The 24276-nt window shown below is 39.7% G+C and overlaps 1 protein-coding gene across 2 annotated transcripts in view; it reads left to right on the top strand.

Annotated features, from left to right (window-relative positions):
• pdgfd (platelet derived growth factor d) overlaps positions 1 to 17102 on the top strand; it is a 53090-nt gene extending 35988 nt beyond the window's left edge. For both annotated transcript variants that reach the window (XM_006802087.2, XM_087850943.1), the window contains exons 4-7: positions 3542 to 3601; positions 5150 to 5366; positions 10625 to 10842; positions 14059 to 17102. In XM_006802087.2, the coding sequence (XP_006802150.2) occupies positions 3542 to 3601; positions 5150 to 5366; positions 10625 to 10842; positions 14059 to 14193 (630 nt within the window). In that variant the 3' untranslated portion in view covers positions 14194 to 17102. The remainder of the gene's footprint in view (positions 1 to 3541; positions 3602 to 5149; positions 5367 to 10624; positions 10843 to 14058) is intronic.
• The last annotated feature ends 7174 nt before the right edge of the window (positions 17103 to 24276 follow it).

Raw genomic sequence — 24276 nt, 5'->3', positions numbered from 1 at the left:
AAAATACTGAATGTGGAAAATCTGAGACGTGTTGTTGGAATTGCACTTATTTTCTTCGAGGCTTCTTGGACAAGACATCACCTGTTTGTTATGTATAATCTTTTGTTTTATACATACAACAGTTTTAATCACTTGAGATCTAAACAGGCCGTGTGGGGTCCATGGACTAAAATTTCCTGCCACTGATCCACAAACCAAACCTCCATTGACACAGCTGCAGGAATAACTGCATTAGTTTCTGGTTGAATATGTGTTACAAAAAACAAGAGAAATAAATAAATATAAATTAAACAAGGAACTGTAACAGTAAGTCTTGTCAGTTCTCTAAGCTGAACATTAGCGCATGACTCAAACATAGATGAGACAGCATAAAATGTGGTCAGTGTGATTTAACTTCTAACTTAAATGTCCTCTGGCTGTGAGGGAGATAGCTGCTCATGCAGGGTAAAAGTCGACAGAAAAGTGCTCTCTCCCTCCTCACCATCTACTGCTCACTTAATCCTCAGCTGCTCCACAGTCCAACTGTACAAAATGGAGGTTGAAAAGGGCAGCTCCCTGATGTCCCTGCCCCGGGCTGCTACTGTAAATAAGACTGCATCCTCTCAACATTAGAAAATGTGGTATAGTGCCTTGAAATATTAACGTTGCTTCCGTGATTAGCATTACTTTGTTGTTGGAAAATGAGATTCTCCTCTCTGTGTGTCCTGAAACTTTTCTCCTGACTTTTACTTCCTCTTCTCTGTTTTATCACTTAATATTTACAAAGAATCTTATTTAGATCTGCTAACATATATTGTTCAGGGCACATTGCAGAACTTTAATCAGTTAATCTGAAGATAATGACCTGACCTGCTTTTATGTTAATCACTTAGGCTTGTGTAATGCTATAAAAAAAATTACGGTGATGAAAAATATAGCAGGATTTTCTGATAAAGCATGACTTAAACATTTGTGAAGCATCCGTCTTTTCATCCATTTTTGATCTACTAATCCAATTCACAGTCACTGAGGGTTTGGGACCTATTCCAGCTGTCACTGGGCAAGAGGTGGTGTACACTCTGGACTGAATTGTAGCAACAAAATGGTGCTACAATTCAAAATCTGTTTCAGTGAATTAGTTCTTCCCCCGGCTCAGCTTGCCCACCATATGAACATAGCAGCAATCTGCTCTTAATGCGGTGTTTAAGGTGTTTAATCCAATATGAGAACTTTAGAGAATGAAATCCTCTGGACCTGATGAGTTTGGTAGTGAATTTGGACTATTTAATCATTCATTACTGCAGATGCATCATTTTGTTGCTACAGTTCACAAATTAATGATATCTTTTCAGTATCATCCAGGAATTCCCTCCTACCCTCGTGAGACCGAATCTATTCATTATGTCCTCTGCAGTAGACAAAAAAAAAGAAAGTTACACTGAAAGATGTGTGTGTAGGTTCTCAGACATCCAGATCATGGTGAACTTCTTCTTCAAGAAGTCCAGTCCTTCTCTTTTCAAACTCCTTAGACTAAACTGAAAGACACCGTTTCCTCAGCTCTCAGGAAAATAGACAGGTTGATGATTTAGTGCTCTCTTTGGATGCTGAGAAAGCTGTTGACCAAGTTGAATGGTCTTTTTAATTCATTGCTTGGACAAATTTGGTTTTGAGGACAATTATAGTGGATGGCTTAAGGTCCTGTATGAGGCCACTATTCTTGTTAATGGTCTTAGATCAGATAGCTTCTCAGTACATCAAATGTACTGAGACTCATACTGGTGAAAGGGCTAGACAATAAAGGAAAATACCAAATAGACAAATAAATAATGAAACATTAATAATGAAGCAAGCATTCTGCATTAATACGACATTGACCTTGAGTTGAGTTGAAAAAATTCTGTTTTTCATCTTTTTACTATTGAGTACTGAAAATTTGTTTCCATTGCACGAGAACACATTTTTAAAAAGAATTATCTCTGTCCATGCCCTGTGATGAGTCAAGTCTCTTAATTCAATCCTATTAAGGATTCCATATGGTTGACATGAAGCTTTTGATCTTAAAAGCAAACGGGACTAGGCGTCTATAAACATGCATTTACTCAAGCACACAGGCGTGTTTTTATCGCTGCAGAGGACATTGCATCAACGTACACTCATTTCCTGTTGTCTGTTAACCAGGCGTTAGATAACCAAACATGACATAAACCTTACCTTACCCTAACCTTACCATGAAAATTTCAAAGTATGAGTCCTCATAACATGAGTAATATGAGTGCAAACACACACATGCTCTTACACGAAACCTTCTGACCTCATTCACAGCTGGTTTGAGTGTGCAGTTATTTGTATGAGTACATTTATCCAAAGGCCACATGGAAGAATCTGTTTAACAAAAAACCTTTGCACACCGACTGTCTTTGATGTCAACTCTATTACTAGCACACACTAAGACAAAGCGAGGGTGCTGTGTGTTTGAAGTCCAGTCAAGACAGATTTACTGTTCCACATTGACTGGGGATGGTATTTAAGACTCTTCAAGGAGAGGGATTCGATAGCTAGAGAGATTTTATGTGTGTGTAAAAAGTGTGATCTCTCAGGCATTGTGTGTGTGTGTGTTTGTCTGTGTGAAAACAAAAGGGCAAAAAAGACAAGGAATGTGTGAATGAGTGCCAAATAATTCAGTCGGATGGCGTCGAAAAATGCTTTGACCAGAGTCTGATTACATTCCCAGACAGATGCACATACAAAGGCATGCTGTGACCGGCTTCATTGAAAATTCTTTCAGGATTTCACTGACACACTGACAGTTTACCATCTGGACAGGCAGATACCTGAATGTCTTGGAAAACATGCGAACGCTCCACCCCGTATCCTGCAAGTTGACTTCAAGGGCAGCGATGTGAGAGCATTGAATTGATAGATGGAAGCATTTACCTTTAGCAAGCAGAGTTTCCATTCTCACTCATCTTCACAGTCCTCTCCTAACCTTTACCTTGGATTTTATTTGCCTGACTTCAAATCCAATCATCACTTACAATAACTGTAGTTTCGCTGATATGTGAAGAAAAACACAGTTTGAGAAGATGTGGAAATATGTGCAGTATGTCTGTGATGTCTGAGAGATTTAAGAGAAAAGGTCACTTAAGTGGCATTATCACTACACTGAAATACATACCAATAGTGGCTATAGGTCAGTCATTCACCCCATGGAGCAGATACACTTAGGTTTCTTCACATAGCAAACCATGCATTAGAGGCGTATGCTGCAAAAGGTCACAGGGGATGGTGCAGTGACTGGGTGGGCTTAGAAAATGTTACTAAATGTTACAGACTTTGCCAATAAAGAAAATGTTTAATGTCCTCTTAAGCAGCATTTAAAGGTAATTCATCTCATCCCCACAATCTTAACCTCAACTTACTCAGTTGTATCCACATTTCTGCATTGTCAGTCACCTTTGATATGTCACGTGTCATATCCATGTAGCCTCTGTGTGCAGACTTTTTAGGAGCTTATTCAGCCATAAGCAATAACATCAGTTATTTCCATTTTTGTTTTCTGCAGTATGAGTCTCCTTTGCCTGCATCGAACACCAACTGGGAGGCTGTCACCGTGCCCATGTCGGTAAGCCATTCTCACGCAAACTTTATTCATGAGTTATGAGTATAAAAGCCTGCCTTCCAACACTTCCAACCCGTGCATAAATGCATTTGTAAGCACACCAGGAACAATGACTTGTAATTGTAACATATGGACCATTTGCATAGGCCAACACTCGCCCACACAGAATACATTATTGCATGCATGCACTGTATTTAATATGCATGACCTTAAAGTGTCAAATGACTTGCTTCGTTAAACTAATGTTTAAAGTACGTTCCGGAAATCAGTGTAATTTCTTTGACTTATCTGATCATAATAATTAATAATAAGTGGGCTTCTGGCTGTGAGGAAATTTTAATACATATGGGTTGGTTATATAAGTATGTGGGTGCACGTTTTACACTGGTACATATACTCTTATACTCTTACAAGGATTAGATAATCCAAAAAGAAAAGCTAATACAAATGGTAACAGATGACAATGCCTTTATTTAAACAACAATGCAAACGGGCTTTAAACATTTTATTTCAATATTCAGTTGAGCTCTTGTGAACATTTATTTTATATGAGCTTATTTCACATTTTGTTAGGAAGATTTACTGATACTGAAATTATCATTTTTATAGGATACTTATTAAGCCACTTTATTTAAGAGCTTACAATAAATCTTAATAAATCTCAGCGGCTCTGGCCTGTTTCTACATTGGATGAATCCACGTTTCCCCCTTAAATTGCTGAAGCCTCATTAGGACCAATGTCCTCTGACCTTAATGAAAGTCATTGCTGTAAAGGCAGTCAGTGTCATACCTCTAATGTCCAACAGGTCATAATAATTATACTCCTAGAGTAGTGATCATCCAAATATCTTTTGTTTAATCTGGTGCTACGTTTTGTGCACCCCTGTCCTGACTATTGTTGGGAAGAACTGACAAGAAGGAGACTGTGATTTTAAGAGTGTATGTTCAATATAAAAAAATGTTTTTAAATAGCAGAAATTCTGTGTTTAATGTTTTTCCCCACATGTGTATACCTCAGACAGTAGGTTGACATATGCACAAACAGGTGACATATAGTTAAAAAGCATTGTTGCAAAGATTTTGGCATTAACAATATTCACATGACATAGAATTATGGAGTGATTGCAGGTTTAATAGGGTGTATTGTATTGTTAATATGTGCAATATATGCTGTAATGCTCATGTTCAACCATGTGACGACTGGTAGCATTTTCAAGTTTAATACAAGGTCAGCCTCACACTCAAGATCGCTTACAGGCCTGGATGCACTCATTCATTTGAGCAGAAGTGCTGTGTGTGTAAAGAGTGAACATTTATATTATAGTAAATGGAGTTTCTTAAAATCCAGATTTTGCTAAGTTTATAAATCTGATGTTTATTCAGATTTTTCAGAAATCTGTACAGAATTCTGATCAGAAACAAACAACAGCTCCAAAGTTATGGCTGTTGCTTCAGCTGTAATCCTTTAACTGTGGAAATTTAGGATAAACTGTGGAATTTAGGATAATTTAAATAGAATTATAGAACTAGTTTTACTTTTGACCTTTGCAGGACAGTGGTGGCGGGAAGGTGTCAGCGGCGGTCACAGAGCAGGCACCTTTTTCACTCGATGATTTAGACAGAACCATAGCTGCCTTTGACACTGTGGAGCAGCTTCTCAGATCCCTCAACCCAAACACATGGAGACAGGACCTGGACAGCATCTACACTCAAACACACATACATTATAGATCCAGGGCCTATCACCTGGCAGGCAGACATAATAAAGGTAAGTTTTACATTTTATAAAAGTTTGACCTTATCTGACCTTAAAGAAGAGGTCAGATGCCCAAATTAAGGTTATATTTATATATTGTTAATCATGACTCTGGTTTTACGTGGCCTATCAACACAATTTAAAAACTGGTATCTATCACCTTGTTGCTTTGTCATCTTGAAGTGCTCATGTGATTGGCTTACCACGACTACTTTATTCTTCCTCAGTCAAACAGCCGCACTCATGCGATTGTTTTGCCCCCTTAGCTCCAGGTGTTGTGCTAAAAAGTGATCATCTGCCAGAAAGTGATTGCCATCCGCAGGAGCGCGCGCAGCTGCTTAAAGCTGTAGCACCCAGATTACTTACAGCTACTTCCGTGCAACTGATATAAGATGCGGTAAGCTGAACACAGCTTCAACCGACTGTTTGTTAAAAAATAGTAACTGCACCGTGTTTTCTTGTTAGTGACGGTAACGGCGCTGTAAAGATACAAATAGTAATTAGTAATTAGTAACGCTGTTACTTGTAACGCTGTTACTTGTAACGCCGTTATTCCCACCACTGCTCGTTATATAGTGTCTTTGTAGACTTATGTGTTATTATGAGACCAGCTAACTAGTAGTAATATTGAATTAGTTTATCTTCAGTCAGACAGTCAGCACACAAGTGGATGCTGGGGTGGTGGAGGGGTTGAAAGAGCAGACAAATGTGGCGCTGACATGTCAGAAACAGAGATGGGAAATCTTGCAGCTGAAACAGGGCGTCTGGTATATGACACGAGGACGACGAGGCTTTTTATTGCGTGTGCTGTGTGACGCAGTGCAGTTCCTGAACCACCTCGCAGGCTTCGCTTCATTTGATGCCGTAGGATGAAAGTCATCCCTTTTTATTGTTCTACAGATGGTGATCCTCAAAATCTCTGCTGCGTGCACAGTATTTCTCCTCGTGCCGCTGCGGTCGGTCTCTGGTAGCTTGAAGGGGAGGGGAAGAGCGCGAAGCCTTGTGCTGACCCAGACAGACCCAAACAGCAGGAGGCCCATTCTAACATACCGAGCTATACATAAAACTCAGTGCTACACCACTGCAGAAGAAGTCTGTGCTGCTGTAATTTGAAGGAAATTAGTCATGTAATAACTTTGATGGAGCAAAATTGTTGCTGGATGTTCAAATATAGCACAGATGACAGCCAAAGACATCCCATGAAAAGGTGTATTAGCCAGCCTCTGTCACTTAAGAAAGAGATCTGTTGTAACATTAGGCTTTCTAGTAGGTGAGTGCATTAATACTTAATTTGGCTTTTAGGAAGGAATATATAACAGCAGGAAAAACACGCACATGCACTTCCAGCATAGTGATCAAAGTAACGGTGACAACTAAGAGAAGTCTGATTGACTATGATTGAAAAAGGAAACTTTAAAATATTTTTTCTGTTTATACCAGAGATCTTTTTTTTCGGGGGGTGCTCCATTTTATGTGCAAAAGTATTGCCGTAAGTTGTTGCATCATCGAATTGCCCTTTGGGAGGGTTTATAGTGAGTCAGTGACAAGTTTAAGGCGAGACAGAACAACGCAGCTCTTTACTGTGAAGTCAATGCCAGCGACCTGCAGTCATTCAAGCAGCAGATTTTATCCTTGGGGATACAGACTGCAGATGTCTTTGACTAGATATGAAAATTTATATGCTTATTCCATACACAATAGAAAGGGAGTGTTTGCGTGTGCATGTCTGTAAAAAAATGTTCAAGCTTGCAGCATTTGCAGTGCTTTTGAGCCATCTCTCTCCTGTTTCAGTCTTTCTACCCGAGGGCTGTCCTGTTCCTTAGTAAATATTTGTACTTGACAGCAAATCTATCTCATTTATTAGTGCACGTGTGCGTGCGCATGCTGGATTGGCACAAGGACGAGGCTCTGTGGAGGGGCAGTTAGTGCATTTTGCAGGACTACCTAGAGCTGCATAGATGCAGCTCTAGGTAGGTCTTCGATACACCAGTATAGCTCTCTCTAATTGGGAATTCAACCTGTGCAGTGGAGCAGAAATCTGCCACAGTCAGCAGCTTGGCTTTGCTTTCATTAAGACACACACACAAAGACACCCACCTCTGTTCTCATGAAGGACAGCGAGCCAGATGATAATATTAATTGGGTCGGCTCCAGGTCCGTAAAGTAACTCACACACATTCAGCCTCAAACATAAATAATTTCAAAATACGTCGTCGTAATGCTAATACAAATAAACTAATCTTCAAAGAAACTGAGGGGTAAACACTGGAGCAGAATATGTTTTATGATTTTCCACACGTGCTCAGACGCTATGCTGTGTTCACGTTGATACTGTGTGAGTGACACAGTCATTCTTGGAGTGTTGCTTGCTCATCTGTCAATGTGTTCTTTCCCTCCCCTTTCCACACCAGTGCCTTTCTGGGATTATACTCATTCTCCTTAAACAGACACAAGCTCAGCCCTGCAAGTCTCACACATATACACCTGCAAGCTCACAGCATAAAAAAACCCTAAAGAACCCCGTGCCTTCACCATCAACCGTAAAAGCATGTGCCTTACCCCCAAAGTACACAAACACACTTACCGGTTACTGGATTTGGTCATTAGAGGCAATGCAGTAGCATAAGTCTGAATGTGCTGCTGTCACATTGTAAAATCTAAAGAAACATTACCTCACAATTCTGTCACAAGACATGAAATGATCCCTTGCTGAAAATGTGTCTTTTTTATCTTTAGTAAAATCGCAGACTACCTACATGATGGGTTCACTGTCATTTGCAAGCATGGACAAGGAATAGAGGCTATAATATGGTTGTAAATGAAGATACATTTAGTTCAGCTGTATCCACACTTGACCATTCTCCAATTCAGGGTTGTGGGTGGGAGGCTAGATCCTATCCACTTGTCATAGGGGGAAACAGACAGGATACGCCATGGATAGTTCATCACAGGGCTAATACGGACTGACAGAAAACCTGATACCCTCGCATCCACAATCTAGGGCCAATTTAGAATCACCAGTTAACCTGACAAGCATGTTCGAGCACCGGGGACCACCCAGAGGAAACCCATAAAGACACACAAAAGACCCCATCCAACCAGATGGTTCAAACCAGGAGTCTTTTTGTTGCGAGGTGCCAGGCTCCACATGGCAGTTCTTTCCCTTGTTAGAAAGAATTTGAGTAGCAAATGATCATTATTCTTAATTTCCTGACATTTTTATATGTATAATAAGATTTATTCAAATGAGCAGATAGCTTTAAACTGATTTCACACTATCTTCTCTACTTATCCAATATTGTCACACAGTTGTCCTCATTTAACCTGCTAATACTCACACAAATGCTGACATAATCCACTTTTCATTTAGTCTGATGCAGATGTGCAAATATCAGCTGCCTGTAAGACAGAATGTGAGGATTTTAAAGGAAGAGGCAAACGTGTGCAGCACCTCAACTAGAGATAGCTTTCATTTGATGCATTTCTTTTCTATATAACACATAAGTCTGTTCTTAAATCCTTATTACCATTTTACTGAAAAAGGAGGCCTAAAACAACCATCATCAGTGTTGTAAATGCAATATATATAGAGCGCTATCTACCTTCAGTTGTCCTTGTCTCTGCACTGCCAAGGGAAATGATAAAATCTTTCCTCGCATTTTCATAATGGCAGCCATGCTGTCTTGCTGCCAGTGTTTTTTTGTTTTTTGGGGGTTTTTTTGGTGTGGGGGGGGGGGGGGGGGGGGGGGTTACAGCACTACCTGAACTGCTAATGAAGCTTTGCTAATGCTGACAGTTTTACCTTTAAATTGTTTCAAGTACATATATATGGACAAAAGCCCTGCTAGGGTTTGAGTGCTTAAGCATTTTTCAGGGAGGACAGTTGCTTTCTACTATTAAGGTGAACGTATCAGCAGTATCTTCTTGTTATGCTGCTTTTGCGAAGCGCCGACTCAGTCATGCGTCCCTGAAGTGGTTTCTGCAGGCGGTGGAACATCGGACTGTGGTATAGTAAGTGCTGAAGCCATGGTACTCGAGTATGACTCCAGCAAACTCTAGGAGACCACTGAATAAACATTTACAACTTTTACATCTACTTTTATCAATGCGATAAGTAAATCAAAGTGAACTGTGTATTCATTTCTTTAAAAAATAAAAAAGAGCTTGTGTTCTTATCCACTTTACGATCTCTATGCCGCGTGTGTTGTAGATATTCACTGCCCTTGGTATGGACAGTGCAATGATTATTATTCTGCTGATGACCACAATCAGTGCGCAATCAAACCACCACTGATTGTTGCTCTGCTTCTGCTGTCTTTTTTCTATTCTTCCTCTTATCATTTTGCCTTCAAACTGCCTTTGGTCTCTCTGAATTGCTCCCAGATTAAATTAAAACACTCGTGCTGTTTTTCACAGACAAAACAACACGAGTGTCGGTTTCATTTCTCTCATTTGTCTGTACACAACTGAGATAACTGTTGTAGTTCTCTGCTTAATCACATTACAAATCAGTCTTTTCATCACAGTCGTTTGTTGGCATCAGAACAAATATTCACCTTCTACATTTTCACCGAGCAGACTTATGTGAATAATAAACGTATAAAGATTCTAGTCGAGCTCTTTAGCAACAAGTGCTTTAATTAATTATTTTCTGTCCACCTGTCAAATAATTCCCTTAATTCCCTCAAAATTAGTTTTGAGTCATTGCAGCAGGTCCGGTGTGTGCTAACTAGGTGATTTTTCTTCAAAGTGATCACACAAAGAAAGGCTGTGATCTTCAATCAGTGAATGCCCCCTGCTTTTTTTACTGTCCCCCCTTCTTCATCTTTGCGTCTCTTTCAATCCTCTCTCCATCTCTACAGTCACTTGTCATTGAAGTTGTCCCCATAACTAATAGTGTCTCCACCTCTCAACCATTTTCACTCAGTCAATATTAAGGATATTTTCAATGTAAATCACTCCCGTCCTTCCACGCCATTCTTCATTCTGTGCCTCCACTGTCCCACACATTTGTCTTTATCATCACATAAAGCAATAACTGACCTGTCTCTTTCAATCTTAGTGTTAAAGGGAACTTTGCAGTGTAACACAGTATAAAAAGAGCTATTTTCCTTAGTGTATTTCTGTCATACCATAAAACACAACAGATTAAAAAAAGAGAAGGTAATTTGCTATTGTAAAAATTAGTAAGTCTTGATAAAAAGCACAAAGCGAGAGGGAAAAAAATGTGATCGTTTGTTAATTTGATACTTTTCTGCATTATTGTCAAGTTGATCTGAACCGGCTTCACAACGATGTCAAGTGGTACAGCTGTACTCCTCGCAACTACTCTGTGAACTTGCGAGAAGAACTGAAGACCACCAACGCCGTCTTTTTCCCTCGATGTCTGCTGGTGAAACGCTGCGGGGGCAACTGTGGCTGTGGCACTACTAACTGGAATAATGGTTGTACCTGTCAGGCCTCCAAAACAACGCTCAAACTGCACGAGGTAGGTTTAGCACCATGGTAGCACTCACACAGAGTTCAGATAATTACAGATTTCCAGACCACACAGCATCACAAAGAAAGAAAGAAAAGACATGCAAGCTATACAGACACCCACACAGGCACACTAAGATATTTGGATCTCACAGTAAACCAGCAGAAATCTTTTTTATATGGGGAAAAAGAGCAGAAAAATTAGAGGGTGTGAAAGGGAAATTTGCTAAATATTCCCTCTACTGCATCTATCTGGTGAGCAATGCCTTTCAAAGATGTTTTCCATAATGGCTCATGTGATATTTGAGACTTTTGGTGTAAGAGATGGTTTTGCTACTGTTACTGTTGAACTATGATGGAACCAGATCAGTCCACCAGAAGAAGCAAATTGTAACAACCATTACACTGTTTGTTAGTAAAACCGTTGTTTTCAATACATTCTGTTTCAAAAGAAAAAAAATGTTTCTTGTCCATAAAAACAATAGTTCAAATCATAAACGGTTTAATGGGGTAAAGTAAGACATCTACTCAATATTTTTCCGTGTATGTTTGTGCATATTGCAGCAGTACACGGGATCGTTAAGGGTTCTTCTTAAAAAGTCTGAAAATGAATTCAGCTAAAAATCGCCCTAAAATGTCTCACACTCCACAAACTTTTGCTGTCTTCATTAAATACTAACAGTGTGTTACTCCAGTCATCCGTCTTAACCACTTCTCAGACTTGCCTGTGAAAAGTGAGAGCTCACTTTGAACATGAGAGGGAGCAACAAATCATATTAACCTTGGTCACACATGGCGATGAATGAGTCAATGGACAGAATGTATAATTACAAATGTACTGTAATATTCACAAAGCCCAGTAATACAAACGGCGCATATATATATATATATATATATATATATATATATATATATATATATATATATATATATATATATATATACATTTATATATATATATATATATATGAAAATTGTGAAATCTTTTTCAACTCCATTCACCCCTGTCTGCTCATTGCTTCATTTAAATTCAATTCAATTCAGCTTTATTCTATTCATGTAGCACCAAATTACACAAATTACAACAACAGTTGCCTAAAGGCACTTTACATTCTAAGGTATAAAATACAGAGAAAATCCCAACAATTGTATGATATCGTATTGAGTGAAAGAAGAAAGGTGAAGGTGAAGAAGAAACACTCAGTGCATCATGGGAAATCCCCCAGCAGCCTAGACCTAACTCAACTGTAAAGGTTGAGAGGGTGTCAGGGAGCTAGTTCCACAGAACTTATCATTAAGCACTGAGATTTATCTGCAGTAGTTCTGTAAGAACATTTCTGCATCTATTACAAACAAAGAAAAACATTCCTATAATACACTTTTATTGCTAAATGTAATATATCAGAACTAAGACTAATATCACATCAATCATATCAAATTACAGGCCCATTGTAGACTTTTTTTTCTTTGTGTTACTCAGATATATAAAAATCCTCAGATACATAGCAACATTTTAAGCCCAGTGAAATGCTGAGCTGGCAATACACTAATAGGACTTTTTATTATTTATTTTTTTTATAATTATTTTTTATCAGCACTCCCAAATCCAAACAAAAAAACATCAATTAGGCTACAAAAATCATTAATTTAGATTTGTTTTTTGTATGGTGCAGCGAGTCTGGTTACAGAAATGTTACAGAAAGGTGAAGCAGATTTATTTAAGCACGAGAACGACATTTAAAAGTTCCACTACGTGCTAGGTACACGATGCTGCGGAAGGAAGAGAGTGAGCGAATGAAAGAGGGACTGAGAGGACTGAGAGGAAGTGATTTAGATGCAGAGTGAGGAACAAGCAGGGAGAAATTGGGCGAGTAGTAGCGAGGGCTGCATCAACAATGAAACAGCAATGCACCATCAGTCTCGCGCTTTCTCCCCACTTCTCTTCTCAGTGCTTTGTATGCCGCCTCTGTCTTTCTCTTTCTAATCTCTCCATATCTCCATGCATTGTAAGCATTCTGTCTCTCCCTTCCTCTCTCTCTCTCTGGGTTTCCATCATCCTTTCATTCTACCCAATTCCCATTTTCAATTTATCCCTTTGCAATCCACCATTCTTGTTCTTTAAGCCTGCCATTCATTCTTCTCTGTCACTTCCCTCCATCTCTTTGTGTCTTTGTTCTTGCATAGCATCATTATTGAAACATAGTCCATAGGGCTCTCTCTCACTGTCTCTCTTTCTCTCACTGTTAAAAATCATACAATGACAGTTTAGACAAAAGTGGGATTTGGGGTTGTAATGGTGCTATGTGTGTGAAAAGGGAAAAAAGTGTATTGTGTCGGCACATTGCACTGCAGCGTACAGAACCACTGCAGTTTGGGTTCTCATGAGTGTGTTTGTGTGTCTAAGAGAGAGTAGGGTACAGAGACTGTGACGTCCTTTGTTCACTCTTCTCCTTGCCGGTAATCACGGACCTGTAGCTGCTTCCTTCAGTGACTTAACTTCTCTAGAAACACGTTATTACTCACACTAACGTTTCACTTCTGGGAAGTCCTGACATTAATCATTGGTCGCGTCTCTTTCATTGAGCTTTGGAAAACAAATTTGCTGCATCATTTGTGGAACAGTTTGTACCTTTGCTGTATTTTTACATTAACAGGAAATGCAGCAAATGGTGACTAAATCAAATTATGATTTCAGTGCTATGTATTTCCCAGTAAACATTTCTTTTGGTAACTTGTGTTTTTCTTATTACCTGATAATGGGAAAAGCTCCTGCTCCCAAAGACTCTGAACACAAATAAGAAGACAGGTTAAGACATGAACAGATTTTCAGTGTAGCCACTTACAATAAACAGGGAGAACAGAAACTCCCAAAAAGCCAGGAGAAGATGATTTTCCATGACTACCCCATCATCATTGACTTTGTAATCTACATTTTTGACCTGCCCCACTTGCTTCAAAGCCAAGTTTTCTGACATATTCAAATCCTCTCAGGTAGCAGTTCCTCTTTTTTTTTTGTTGTTGTTGAACTCCTGTAGTGTTTTGTCACAACTGGTGTGCTTCCTCTTGATATTTCCTCTTTTATATTCAAACAGGATTCAACAAATACAATCACTTGACAACACAAAACAACGTCTGGCAACGAGACCGAAAACAAGAAATAATTTGTGCCCATTTTCATTCCCATTCTGCGTCCTTACCATTTTTTTTCCTTCTGTGCCTCTTCTAGGTGCTGAAGTACGCTCCAGACCCCATTCGGTATCAGCGCCATCAGAGTCCAAAGGTTCGCTGGGTCATTGATGAAATTTTCCTCTCACATCATGAACAGTGTGAGTGCGCGTGTCCCTCCCAGCCCCCTCGCTGAGGCGGGCACATCTGGAACTGTTAGACGAGTTGTCCTTTCTATCTATTTTGCAATGGACTTCATATAATAATAGCACCGCTGACAAACATGCAGCAAAGAAGAAGGTAACAATTGACTTGTAAACTGCAGCTCGCGTCATGACTTACCTTTCCTCTGTCTATGGGCCAAACCTGTAAATCCTGTAAACGCAACTCCCATCCCAATGTTTGCTATTTACCATTCCTGCAACTTGATATTTCTGTCTTCACTGTTCGTGCTGCATTTAAACATTACATGTATGGTATGAGTGTTAACATCTTCCAAAGAAATCCCCATTAAACTCAATCCAATTTCTTTCCTCCCAAATTTTAAAACATCGTTGTTGTAAACTTAAATTTACATTTTGAAGAAAGGATTTTAAGGGAGGCCAGCCTGATTGAACTGAACCTGAATTTTTCTCTAAGGCCTAGAAAAGAAGTCTTTTACTTTTATTTCACATGTTTTATTGCATTTTTTGTTTTAAATAAGACTGTTTCTAGAAACTTCAGGGAACTGCCAGGAGCATGCTGAGATGAGTGAGTGTGAAACAGAAGGGGGGGGGGGATGGGTTGAAGGAAGTTTACACAAAAATAACACTTTATCTTGATATGAACTACAACCTCCAGGCTAACTACAGCCCTCCACATTAACACATTTACATGCACACACATCCACTCCAGGCTTCCAAAACCCAAAAAACTGTAGTTATTTATACAGGATCCTGAGGCTTCTTCTACTTTGTCTGGATATCACGCTCCTCGTTATCTGTCCGTCCATCCACACAGCTCATGCGTCTTTCTTTTCTTTCTCTCTCGCTGCCTCCGAGTCGAACACATCAAAGAAAATGTCAGATCCGGCTCCTGCCCCGTGCCCAATTTTCCAAGCATTCCTGGCATTCCAGCTGCTAAGCGGAATTCTGCTAACGCGGATAAAACCGCGACACTTAGACCCTGAACGCACAGCAGAGGAAAGAGAGAGGGAAACAGGAAGTTTATAGGAGAGGAGGCTGATGGAAAAGGGGAAATCGAGCCTTCTATTTGTAGATCACCAGCACGTCGGGATAAGAGGAGCGCCATGCTTTTATAATAGATTCAAATTTTTTCTTGTATTTTCTAAATGCTCGTGTGTGTCACAGTCTCACACGCTGCCCTGTAAGTTTGCAGAGATCTGTGGGAATTACCGTGAGCGATGTTCTTGATCTCTGCTCATAACACAAGCAGCACTTGAGTGTGTGTATGCGTGTCAGTCCCCCTGTAGCAGCGCAGGAAGAGGTCCTTTTGTTTAAAGGGTGGAGGGTTACCAACAGTCTGTAAGAGCTGGCAGCGGATCCAAGGATGTGAATGCTCAGCATGTGACTGTGTGTGCGTGTGTGTGTAGCTGTCGGTTGAATGGAGAGTCAAAGCAGCAAAGCTAGAAATTAAATGAAACGCTCACATTGTAACACTGAATTATTATTAATAGATGACAAATCTGGGTAAGTTTAGGTAAAATGACAGATTTCTGAGGCTCTGCTGGAAAAGTGTACAGGTGTATGTAGAAGGGACTAGAAGTGACTACAGATACTTTACAGAACAAACATCTAAACGTAAATTATGATTTTTCTTTAAACAAAAGCCAAATCATCTATGAATCGCTAATATATATTTTTTAATTTCTATGTGTTATTTCATTGTTAGACTTTTGGTACACTCAGAAAATTGTTTTTCTTATCGATTCTCATTGGGTTCTCATTGACTCTGCTTAGAGTCATCACCATCACTAATCAGCATATCAGAGACATTACAAGTTAAACTCATGCTGTGTGGCCGACACACAGCATGAATTTAACTTCAGTTTTCCCCACTGTTGTCATTGTGTTGGGGTCATTACTCAAAAAGTAATGTTTACACATATTACACAAAACACTTCTTAAAAGTAATGCAGTACGTTACTTAATTATAACCAGGAGAAAGTAAATCATTAAACTACTCGTTATGTTACCTGACCCATGTCTTTGGACTGTGGGAAAAGGCCAGAGTACTTTCACAGAACCCACGCAGACGCTTAAAGAAGATGCAAACTCCACATACAAAGGCCCTGACTAGATGGCCAGGACCTTATTTCTTACCATGCCACTGTGCCACTGTGTTTTGCCAGGTCAACATTTTAGGCTAAAACGTTTTTAAATGCATAGTTTGTGTTGAAGTAACACAAGTGACTCAAGTTAACTTTCTCCAATAAATCCAACTTAAGCAGAATCTTTAAAACCAACAGTAGTGAGGTTTGTTTTTTAGAGCGCAAAAGGACATCGGCTGCTGCAGTTTCTGGACCATGCATATAAAATAAAGGAATAGTTTTAACATGCAAATTGATGTATTATAAAAGTAGCAGGACCTGTGGTTGTGCACCCGTGTGTGTGTGTGTGTGTGTGTGTGTGTGTGTGTGTGTATGTGAGCGTGTGCATCCTGTGTCTGCCAGTTTGCTGCTGTTATCAGCACATTCCACTGTTGCATGCACCAGTGACATGCTCTTTTTTCCATGTAGCTGTTTTGTTTTCTCCTACAGCTCTTGAATATGAGATCACATGTATCTCAGCGTAAAACTTTAACTAGTTTCTTAGATCAAACACAAACAGAGGGCCTTTGGGAACATTTGAGATTATCGTACTTTTCAAAGAGATTTGTTTCAGTTTCCCTTCCCAGAATTTCAACAGGTGGCTAAGTAGTTTTAACTCAGAGAAAAGCTGCTGATGTCTGTTTTAACGAACAAAAGTCAACCTCTGTTGCTCCATTCGAAATATATTAAAGACAAAACTGTATGCTTTACCTAAATAATTTATTGTCTTTTTCTGTTGTTTTATTAAAAAAAAAATCAGTCTGTTGGTTTTGATAAATAAAATATTTCAAGCATTATTGGCTGGAATGCTTTGTGTTTTGTTATTTTTCCCCAGCCAAAAAATGATTTTATCAGGTCTTTGCCCAGGTTTGATATGCTATGGAACAATGACTTGTTTGATCACCTGTGCAAAGCAATGGCAAATCTGTGGCAGTTTTTTTTTTGTTTGTTCTTTGTTTTTTAGTGGATACCTCACACCCGATGTAGAGAAACACTGAGAACTGCAAAGAGCAAACGCAAACATAAGAAGAAGCTGTCAGATACCTTCTTACACACAGGACACAGGTCACACAGGTCACCACTGAAACCGCAAATGCAATTTTTAAGAACAATGTAACACTAGTAGGTTCAGGAGGGGATAAATAATTGAGCCGATCGAGTGTTTATTAGTTTTCCACAATCACTTTTCCGGGCCGCCTCCACTTTGCTCTGAGCCGGTGATTCAGCTGCAGTCCAGCAACTTGGGAAAGATTTGGACAGCTGGATAATCGGACTGAGCTTTTATTTTTTTTCCCGCTTCGTCATTCACTCTGGGGAAAAATAAAAATAGAAAAACAAAATCTCTTCATTGCTGCTTTATTTCCTGTAGCTGAGGGACAGATGTTACGTTGAATACACAATGATGCATATTTTGTCATAATAATGCATTTTGTAATTTAACTGCATCAGTTTCATCAACACTTCTCGTAACGCTGGCACAAATTATTTTGCAATGTTGTCTGTGTGGTTGTTTTTCCAACATAATATGCTCACAGTTACATTATGGACATGTTAGTTTACTTTAGTTTGCTACTATCATAACAAGTATTAATTAGAACTAACCAGGAAGTCAACATGAACTTCAGAAAATATTAAAAAGATGTTGAGGAAACCAAATCTAATGCTGCTCAAACGTCTATATTAAAAGGCACATTCACACATTGCTTTAAGTGTTATTATTTTTAAACATCTATCACAGTGGTAGTTTAACCAAAAACCATTTGTCATGTGAACTATAGAAGCTTGAGAATTGAACCGCTGCCGTCCTCTCTATGCTACTACCTGAATCATGGTAAACACGCCAGGTGAGCATAATCTTTCATCATGCAGGATTAATGCGCTAAAAGGAAATGTTATGACCAAAACCTCCAAGACTGTTTTTGCTGCCTGACCTCTTAGCAGTCTCTTCATGACTAATTTCTTTGCTATCATCATTCCCAGCTGAGGATCGTTAAACAGCTGCTGTTAAACTGAAGCGCGTTCTGCAAACGCAGGTCACGCTTCAGTTTGAGGTCAGGTCTCTGGTCCGGCCAATTCGTCCACACCAAACTTGCTTTGTGCAGTTGTGCACAGTCATGTAGAAACAGGAAGGGGCCGTTCCCAAACTGAACTTTGCAGTTGGCACAATGCAGTCAGACACTGTGTCAGCTTTTACATGGCCCACCACTTTGTAGTTAAGTTCCTGTTGTTCCTTATCGCTTCCACTTTGTTATAATACCACTAACAGATTACTGTGGAATACTTAGTATTTAATTTCACAACTGAACTTGCACAGGTGGCGTCCTATCACTGTACCACGCTGGAATTCACTGAGCTCCAGAGAGCGACCCATTCTTTCACAAATGATTGTAGAAGCAGTCTGATTTTATACACATGTGGACATGAAAGTGACTGGAACACCTGAATTCAATGATTTTGATGGGTGAGAGATTACTTTTGGTATTATAGTGTAACATTAGTGGGCTATGAGCCTTATTAGGTGCCGTGGTAATCACACAGAGCAGATTAAAGCGAATCGGCTGTGTGTGATGTTATACAGGTCAACCTCACAACAACAAAGTAGAATGCTTAGGTCATCAGTAACAAGGGCTACCAGCTAATGTGACCCATGGCACTGTCACTGCCACTACAAGGCTAAACATGCACACTGTTTGCTGGATTCATCTGTAGAAAAGAGTTCGCTGTTTCAAGTCGTAATACTGCTACTCTTCCCATTTTATCCAAGTCTTTTTTACATATCTTAAGGCTGTTTCCTGTCCCAGTTGTTGCTGTGGCAACCCTTCCTGTGCTCTTATCGTTAAACAGCAGTCTCCCCTTATACAGCCCGACAGTCACATCCCAGTACAAACAGCCAGACATTTGTCCATCCATCCACCATACATCCATCCATAACTGAGTAGTTTTTGAGTTACCCAAAGAGAGAGAGAAAAAAATCCAACAAAGTACACTGCTCTGAGTCCCTATGGACACGGAAAAGACTGAATATGAAACATAGAGCGAGATAAACAAGAGTGACCAGAATTAAGATTAAGCTTTAAAAAAGTGAAGTAAACAGAGAGAGACTGTAGGGAAAGGCAGATCAATCAGAAAAGAGAGAGAGTGAAGGTCAGAGAGAGACGGGGCATGTTGTTTGTTTGAGCCCATCATTCCTACACGGCTATTTTCGAGCCTGTCAGCAGCTTCTTATCTTTTCCTTGTGGGCAAACACACACAAAATGTCAACTCACTTTGTCTTACAGATTAGGCTGCCCTCGGGCTATTTTCATTTTTTCTTAAACATGCATACATTTAAATGACTGTCGTGCAGCCCCAGTAGTGAGGCTTTCTCATTCTTGACCTGATTCTCTGCTTCCTCATCTGTGCCTTAACCCTCCACTCAGTCTCTACTCCACTCACTCACACTCGTTTAGCACTTTCCTTTAGATCGAGGTGTGTTTCACGCGGTCTTTCTGTTATTTCCTTCTTATGTGACTCAGTCTCCCCTCTCTGTGGCGTAATGATTTCTGTCTTTCTCACAGCATCAGGATCACCCAGCGGTTAACTAAGAAACCAGGAAATTAAACCTGGAGGGAAACATTCAAGGACCTTCATTCAAACCTCTGTTATGATATTGGTCTCCTGCCACTTCTTGTATATTTTATATTCCTTTTTTCATCTCCCTTTCTCTAATGGCGTTTAAGTGTACTTCTGGAAGCAATGGTAAGGAGGCTGTCAATTTTCAATCTTTTTTTGTGATTTATTAATAATAGAGTTAGTATCTTACGACCATAATACCTCCCTGTGCTTGTGCTCTAACTGATTTATATATATATATATATATATATATATATATATATATATATATATATATATATATATATATATATATCCTTCTCAGCTGACTGGTGGTAATCCTAGATGATTTAATCTGGAAGATCTGAGGAGTCTGACAAAAGCAGAGGCAATGTTACAGATTAAACTGCTGCTCTCCCTCCTTATTTCCCAAGACTTTAAGTTATTCATTCCATGTGTTTGTGTAATGTGTAATGTTTAGTCACATTACAATCACCCATATTTTTCTAGTTTAAAGGTCAATCAAATGGCTGAATTAAATTGTAAAAGTATTGCTCATAGTGGCCCTTCAGCACTACTGAAATGTTGAGTGTCTTTAAGCTTGTTTTGGTTTATTGCCCTGACAAAGCTAGCATTAGAGAGTACATGGTCATTTTAAAAGCTTGCTTTTTAACATTTTTGTGTTCATACGAGCTGCAGTGCTGTTAAACTTGTCAACACCGAGTGCGTTTTTGTCTATCAAGACTTAAAGTTGAGTCGAAAGCACGATTTAGATTTAATCTAGGGAGGAGGTTGAATTGTGCTTAATTAGCCTGAACAGTAGCTGGGATGGAAAGAGTTGGGTGAACTGATTAAGCGACAAACAGATTTCAGTGAGAAGAGAAATACACTTGACAAAGACAGACAGCGCCAGACAGGAAGATTTGAGGGGGCAAACCGATGGGAATTGACGGAGAGGAGAAGACTCACGAAGACAGAAAAAAAAAGGCCTTAAGACAGAAGTGAGCGTTTGAGAAAAAGCGACACATGGGCAGATGATGAGGAGGTGGAGGATGGCTGATGAAGTCATTGAGGCGTGTAGGAAAGAATGGTGAGAATATGACCCTTAACTGAGACACGCTGTAGCGAGACAGCGTTGCCCTACATCACACACAGTGTGAACTGACATGCAGCAGAGATGAATGGGAGGAGCGCTGTCAATCTGTCCTTTCTTTAAAAAAAAAAAAAAAAAAGAAATTATCTCTTTTTCTCCAGACAACTTCCAAGAAAACAAAACAGCTTCTTTGTGAGTATTTAGTCTTCAGCCACTTATATCTCTCACAGAGTAACATGTGGTTGTTTTACTTTGTTGCCCAAAACGTGGGTGAGGATTGTCCTTTGACCACTTTGGAAAACATTGCACAGTTTTTCTTCCCTTTGACTGATTCCTCTAATTACCCTTTTTACTTATACGCACACACATACAAACACTCGCGACCTGCAGCTCTTCCTCCTTGTCCCTTGTCTCTTTCCCCTCTTTCACACTACATTATAGAACAGCTTTCATTTAGGTATGAATATTAGATATTTCTTTTGAATAATGGAGAGAGACTTTATGTGAGGAATCTGCAGACATAGGGAGAAAAAAGGACAGTCCTGCTCGCGGGTCTTCACTTGCGCATTTAAAATAGTCCAATAAAAATGACATTCTCACATCCAAACTGTCCCATTAAATAAATGATTTACTTAAAGTGCAAGGCAAGAATTCAGGTCTGTGTCTTTCTGTACACTGTGTTGCTTCAAAAGGTGGGAAACTGGAGGTGTCTGCTTGCGATGCAACTGCAGCTCTTTCTGATATACTGCAAAGAAAGAGTACTGTGTATTCTGAGTGGTACCATATTACAGCAGTTAGTGAAAAGACACCGATTTTTTTCTTTATTGGGACATTTTATGGTGCTTGGTGCTCTCTAGACTTTATGGCGGTGGAATGCATTAAAAGTTTCACACATGGCTTCTAAAAGAATGGAGCCAAAAAACAAATATCAGACTTTCTTTTTTCAGTTCTCGAGAAGTCAGGTTTGAGAAATTACGTTTATAGTTGCATGATATTGGAAGAGAACAGGGAATTACAGAGAAAAAAGGAGAGCGAGGAGGGTACAGGAAAAAACAAATAACACAAGCCCCAAGGCGCAGGATACACTCAAATTTGATAAAAGTGATTCACTGCTGTGTGTGAGTGTGTGTGTGCGTGTGCACAGGTGTGTGTAGGTATTACTTATAAGAGTTCATTCTGGCAGGAACCTCATGGCACACTTGATTCTCGCAGCCTATTCAATTACCTGAATTATCCGGTGCACGTACACACACACACACACACACACACACACACACACACACACACACACACACACACACACACTCTGCTGTGTTTTTGGAGCTTGAGAGGACATTACTTTGACTCTCATTCATTTAGTTGGGAACTTACCCTAATCACTAGTCACCATTATGTTCACAGGATCAATCATATCCATGCATCTCCTCATTGTAACAAGCTATCCAATATGCTCTGGCATAAAATGTATTGCCCAGCTCCTCATTTGCATAATCATTATGTCTTTATGCAAATCAGGAGAGTCAAGTGTGACTCAGCGCCTCTGGAAAATCCCAATAATCTTTTAAACTAACCTTTTCTTATCTAAAATGAACACAGAGTCAACTTTAAATACTTTCAAAAACATGCCAGTGAACTATTTCTGTAATAGAAGCAAATTTTGCAACCGCATTGCAAAATTTACAGTTTATTTTAAATCGGACCGTATGTAAAGGATGGACACCATCAGCATGATATTACCAATTGATTTTGGCCACCACCCTGTTGTTTTCTAAGGAGCTAAGAGTGATCATATTTACAAGGATAGGAAGTTGTATCCATAGATTCATTAGCATTTATGCACAGTCGCACATACCTGCTAGTGAATGTTAAATAAGCTAATAACTTCTCTATCAAAACTGGTGCTCTGACCTCTTGGCCTGTGACTCACAGCGGGCTTTGATTTTTTGTCACATAATCCCACACAGCAAACCTGGTTGTTCACTGGCTCATAACAGACATAAAACTTAGCAGACAGCTGTCAGGTACAGCTGCCAGTCACAGAGTCGTTGCAACTTTAAGTCTTAGCAGCACCTGAATGGATGAGTCATTAAAAGGTTGATAGCTTTAGTTAGTGCAATCATTTTTGTACAGACTACATGTCTTTAATGCTTGTCATGTGGGCATTGTAACACTGCAGTCTATGGGGATTGACTCGCTTTACTCACCAGCCTCAAGAACCTCCAAGAACTGCAGTTTTTGGTACCTCCATGAAAACCTGCAATTAGTTTTTGTTCAATTAGCCACAGCTGAGTGTATACATGGTTGTAGAAGACTGCTGTACAGGGATAACACCTGCCAATTATAGCATGTTCATCTTCTTTTGAAAGCTGTGAAGTGGCAACAACACCCTGACGTGAACATGTACTATCACACCTATCCTTGTGCTTATTTTAAGCTGCATCTTCAGGGAAAATTTTAATAATTGACACCATATGGGGTCCAGCTTTTTAAAAGCACCTGTGTCAGCTGTAGAAAACCCAGCAGTGTGTTCTACAGGGTGGGCCATTTATATGGATATGCCGCAATAACATGGGAATGGTTGGTGGCATTAAAGTCCTGTTTGTGGCACATTAGTATATGTGAGGGGGCAAACTCCTCAAGATGGGTGGTGACCATGGTGGCCATTTAAAAGTCGGCCATCTTGGATACAACCTTTGCTTTTTCAATAAGAAGAGGGCCATGTGACACATCAAACTTATTGGTAATGTCACAAGAAAACAATGGTGTGCTTAGTTTCAACGTAACTTTATTCTTTCATGAGTTATTTACAAGTTTCTCTTTGTTCACAGCCATTGACATGTCGAAGAGGTTAACACGTGAGGAGCGGATAGAAATTGTGTTGATGTCTGGTGAACGCAGTAACCGGGTCATTGCAGCAGATTTCAATGCAAGACACCCTACGAGACCACCCATCTCCCATGCTACAGTTAGCAAACTGCTTGCTAAGTTTTGTGAAACTGGTTCAGTGTTGTATTTGCCAAAATGTTGACGCAAGAAAACTGTCACTAATGAAGAAACATCAGTGGCTGTCCTAGCTTCATTCAGCAAGAGCCCACAGCGTAGCACTCGCCACATGTCACTGGAGAGTGGCATTAGTCGAACATCCCTTTGGCAGATATTAGCTACTCACAAATGGCGCCCTTACAAACTCCAGCTACTGCAGCATCTCAACGAGGATGACCCAGATTGGCGCACAGAATTTGCAGAATGGGCAAAACAAAAATTGGAACAGGACCCTCAGTTCACGC

The sequence above is a fragment of the Neolamprologus brichardi genome, chromosome 14 (assembly GCF_056152115.1).
Source record: "Neolamprologus brichardi isolate AB-2024 chromosome 14, ASM5615211v1, whole genome shotgun sequence".
Taxonomy (NCBI): domain Eukaryota; kingdom Metazoa; phylum Chordata; class Actinopteri; order Cichliformes; family Cichlidae; genus Neolamprologus; species Neolamprologus brichardi.
This window is presented reverse-complemented; position numbering and strand designations above follow the sequence as displayed.